The sequence below is a fragment of the Mandrillus leucophaeus genome, unplaced genomic scaffold, assembly GCF_000951045.1.
Source record: "Mandrillus leucophaeus isolate KB7577 unplaced genomic scaffold, Mleu.le_1.0 Scaffold703, whole genome shotgun sequence".
Taxonomy (NCBI): Eukaryota; Metazoa; Chordata; class Mammalia; order Primates; family Cercopithecidae; genus Mandrillus; species Mandrillus leucophaeus.
This window is the reverse complement of record NW_012107620.1, coordinates 12,915-17,231: the sequence shown is the minus strand read 5'-3', so window position 1 is coordinate 17,231 and position 4,317 is coordinate 12,915. Positions and strand designations below refer to the sequence as shown.

Here is a 4,317-nt window from a genome sequence, read left to right as displayed (position 1 = left end):
ACAGGATGCTCAGTTAAACCTGAATTTCAGATAAACAAGAATACTTTTTTGGTATAATCATGGTCCAAATGTTACAAGGGACATACTTAAAATTTAAAAAAAGGTTTGCTGTTTACCTAAAATTGAAACGTATCTGGACATCCTGTATTTTATCCGGTACCCCTAATTCTCAGGCAATTGAGGTCTGTCTCCCCAGGAAGACCACAGATACTGTAAGAAGAGCTATTCTTGTGTCATTTCCTGCTGTATCCCAGTGGTATATTGCAGGGGCTTGAGAAATATTTCTTTAACAAAACAATTAAGTGGAGTATTTTAGAATAGATGGTCCCTCAGGATCTTGTCTGGTCACTATTAGGGGCGGGATGTGATGACTCTTGCCTGTAATCCCAGCATTTTGGGAGGCCAAGGTGGGAGGATCACTTGGGCTCAGGAGTTCAAGATTAGCCTGGACAACACAGTGAGACCTCGTCTCTATTAAAACTTGTAAAATTTTGTATTTTAAAAAAAGAACAAATAAATAAAACTATTAGTTTTGTTTTGTTTTGTTTTGTTTTGTTTTTTTTTAATCCCTGTACTCTGATTCAAAAACTTTCCACATAGGGTCTTGAGCAGTGAAAAGTTTGCAAAAAGAAAAATGAGTGATAAGAACCTAGTCCAACTGTTGTTAAAATCCCAGATACTTTCACCTTGAAAAACAACCAATGGTTAAATGTTACCCTCCCCACCCCCCACAACCCCAAAGTCATTGGTTATTGGTAAAAGGTGGCAAGTACCTGTGTTATCTGGCATGGACGCCTGGTCTGTGTTTCTTTCCTTCTTGAAGACGATATTTCCAAGCTGTAGGACTGATGATACCACCTTCAATATGGCTGAGGTGGGGAGAGAAGAGCAGAGCAGACACAAAGGTCAATGCCAAGGTACCCTGGAGTTTTGGAGCCTAAAGCCACTGGGGACCCAGAGCCAGCCTACATCTTTCCTCTGAAGAAACTAAATTCTGAGCTCAATATTTTCATATGGTTGCTTAAAACCTTGCATTACAATGGAATACCACACAGCAGGGACTGGCAAATTATAGCCCATGGACCAAATCTGGCCCACTGTTTACTATTATAAATAAAGTATTATTGGAACACAGCTATACTCATTCATTTACCTACTGTTTATAACTATTTGCATGCTACAATGGCAGAGTTAAAGAGTTGCAACAGAGATCGTCTGGCCTACAAAGGCTAAAGAATTTACTATCTGACCCTTCACAGAAAATGCGTTAGCAACCCCTGCCACAGAACAGTGAGAATGAATGAGTTACAACTACCAAAAAACAAAACTGATGTCTTGGGGCCAGCATAGTGACTCATGCTTGCGACCCCAGCACTTTGGGAGGCTGAGGTGGGAGAACTGTTTGAGGCCAGGAGTTTGAGACAGAGAGATCTGTCTCTAAAACAAAAATACCCCTGACATATCCCGTCTCTAAAACAAAAACACCCCTGACATATCTTCCAGACACAAACACTGAACAAAAGAGGACAGATGGAAACAAGAACGTACTGCCTAAGTCCACATATTGACAGTCCGTCCAAGAAGAGGCAAAACTGATCGGTGTTGTTAGAAGTCAGGATATTGATTATCCTTAATTGAGGGAAGCTCTGAGAAGGTGCATGTGGGAGCTTCTGTGGGGCTGGTGGCATTCTCTTATTTAAAATGGATTCTAGTTACACAGACGTGTTCAGTTTATGATAATTCTTTGCACTGCACGCTATGGCATACACAGTTTTCCACATGTAAATCTATATCGGTAAAAGGCTTTTTGAAATAAAAACCCTGTACTTCTTACATACTCTGCTGGGTGTACAAGATGCCCATGTTGGGAGGAAGAAAATATACATTTGTTTTTACTAGTTGTCCGGGTGTCTCCAAACAAAAACGCTGTGTTCCCAAGATACTTGGAACCTCTCTGACTCCACACTTAGCACATGTTACTGTTAAAATAGTTTCTATGTCTGAAATCCCCACAAGACCATGAGTTTCTGGAGAGTGGTGGGCCTGCCCTTATCATCTTTGAATTTCCAAAGCCTAGTCCAGGGTCCTGATACATATGGTAGGGAGGGAGAGAGATGGATGGATGGTAGGTGGAAGGTGGATGGATGGATGAATTAATGAATGAATAAATGGATAGAGGATGGGTTCATGGATGAATGGATGGATGAATGGATGGGTAGGTAGATGAATGGGTGAATGATGGATGGATGAGTAGAGGATAGATGGATGAATACAGGATGGATTGATGGATGAATAATGCATGGATAGAGGATAGATGGATGATGGATGGATGGATAGCTGGATGGATAGAGGATGGATGGATAGATGGAATGGACAGAGAATGGATGGATGGACGATGGATAGATGGATAGAGAACTGATGGATGATGGATAATGGATGGAGGAATGGATAGAGGATTGATGGATGGATGATAGATGGATGGATGAATGGATGGATGGACGGATGATAGATGGATGACAGGTGGATGGATGGTAGATGGATGGATGAATAGATGAATGGATAGATGGATGGATGGAGAATGGATGATGATTAACGCACGTTCTTGGCTTAGCTTAACTCAGGTACAAATCACCCAGAGTTCTGGCTTCAAATCAGTCACTGTGTTCCAGGAACGAAGCCTAGAGATCCCAGACTTCTCTGCTTCCTCAGGCCAAACCAGACATCACAAGGCCCATAACAACAGCTATTCTCACACCATGGAGTCCTTGGCCCAGCTCAGCAAAAGGACCCAGCTGCTGACCGCCCTCCCATTTGCTCCCACTCACTAAGGCAGAAAGCCTTCCACCCAAAGTGAATGAAGCTGCTGTTGACAGGACTTGGAAAGACACTTCCTTTTAACCATAACATCTATGAAAGAGGCTTTGTAAACTAGGAAGAGTTGTACTCACAGTTTTAAAAGTGTAAGTTTAAAGTAAAGATTGCTGAAATGCCTGCACAGCCCAGGCGAGCCGGCCAACTCAGGGTTTCTCAATCTTGTCACTGCAGAAATTCGGGGCCAGATAATTCTCTAATGCGGGGAGCTGTCCTGGGCGTCATGGGAAGTTTAGTAGCATCCCTGATCTTGAACCACTAGATGTCAGTGGTGGTTACCCCACCAGAGTTGTGACAACCACAGATGTCGTCAGACACTACTAAATGTCCCCTGGGAGGCAAACTCATCTCTGGAGAGAACCACTGGTCTACATGAACAAAGCCAACTAAGGAGGACTGTGGGGACCCAAGGAGGCCACAAACCCACCTGAAGGGGCCAGCAGCTACTCCGTCATAGCCCAGTATTGCTAGAACTTCTGATTTTTCCAGATCATGGAAAGCCAGAGTTTTTATGTGAAGTCTACCCATGGTTTTTTTTTTTTCTTTTGAGACAGTCTTCCTCTGTCACCCAGGTTGGAGTGCATTGGTGCAATCTCGGCTCAGTGCAACCTCCGCACTTCCTGGGTTCAGAGGAATTCTCCTGCCTCAGCCTCCAGAGTAGCTGGGATTACAGGCATGTGCCACCACACCCGGCCAATTTTTCTATTTTTAGTAGAGATGGGGTTTCACCATGTTGGCCAGACTGGTCTCAAACTCCTGACCTCAAGTGATCCATGTGCCTTGGCCTCCCATAGTGCTGGGATTATAGGCCACAGTGCCCGGCCTACCCATATTTAAACTTTAGGAACCAATTTTTAAAAGTTTTGAAGGTCATAGTGGCAGATCTCTCCTGTGGGTTCAGGAACCAATGGTTTGCACTTTATGGTATAGTTAATGTAATTCCAGAAATGACAAAAGAACGCCACCGCTCCCAGGCCATAAGAGATGAACCTTGGGGGCAGAGTTAGCAGACAGCAAAGAAGTAAACCAGTGAAGAGACACAACACAGCAAGGATGGTGACGGCTGGCAGCATCCTGGTGCACTGGTGAAAGCACACATTCTGCAGTTATACAGTCCTGAGTTCAAATCCCAGCTTCACTTCTTATAAATCTCATCATCTTTGAATTTCCAAAGCCTAGTTCAGAGTCCAGATACACATGGGGAGGGAGGGAGATGGATGGATGGCAGATGGGGGGCGGGTGGACGAATGAATGAATTAATGTATAGAGGATGAGTTCATGGATGAATGGATGGGTGGGTAGATGGATGGATGAATGGATGGATCGGTGATGGATGGATGAGTCGAGGATGGATGGATGAATAGAGGATGGATGGATGGATGAATCATGAATGGATAGAGGATAGAGACTCTACATGCATCTCAATAAGTCCCATGAGCCTCGGTT

At 43.8% G+C, this 4,317-nt stretch overlaps 1 protein-coding gene across 1 annotated transcript in view; it reads right to left on the bottom strand.

Annotated features, from left to right (window-relative positions):
- LOC105528149 (myosin-11-like) overlaps window positions 1–4,317 on the bottom strand; it is a gene marked incomplete at its 5' end in the record, with an annotated part of 97,322 nt that overhangs the window by 84,614 nt on the left and 8,391 nt on the right. Inside the window, 1 exon segment of the mRNA XM_011964760.1 lies at window positions 774–869. Coding sequence (XP_011820150.1) covers window positions 774–869 — 96 coding nt within the window.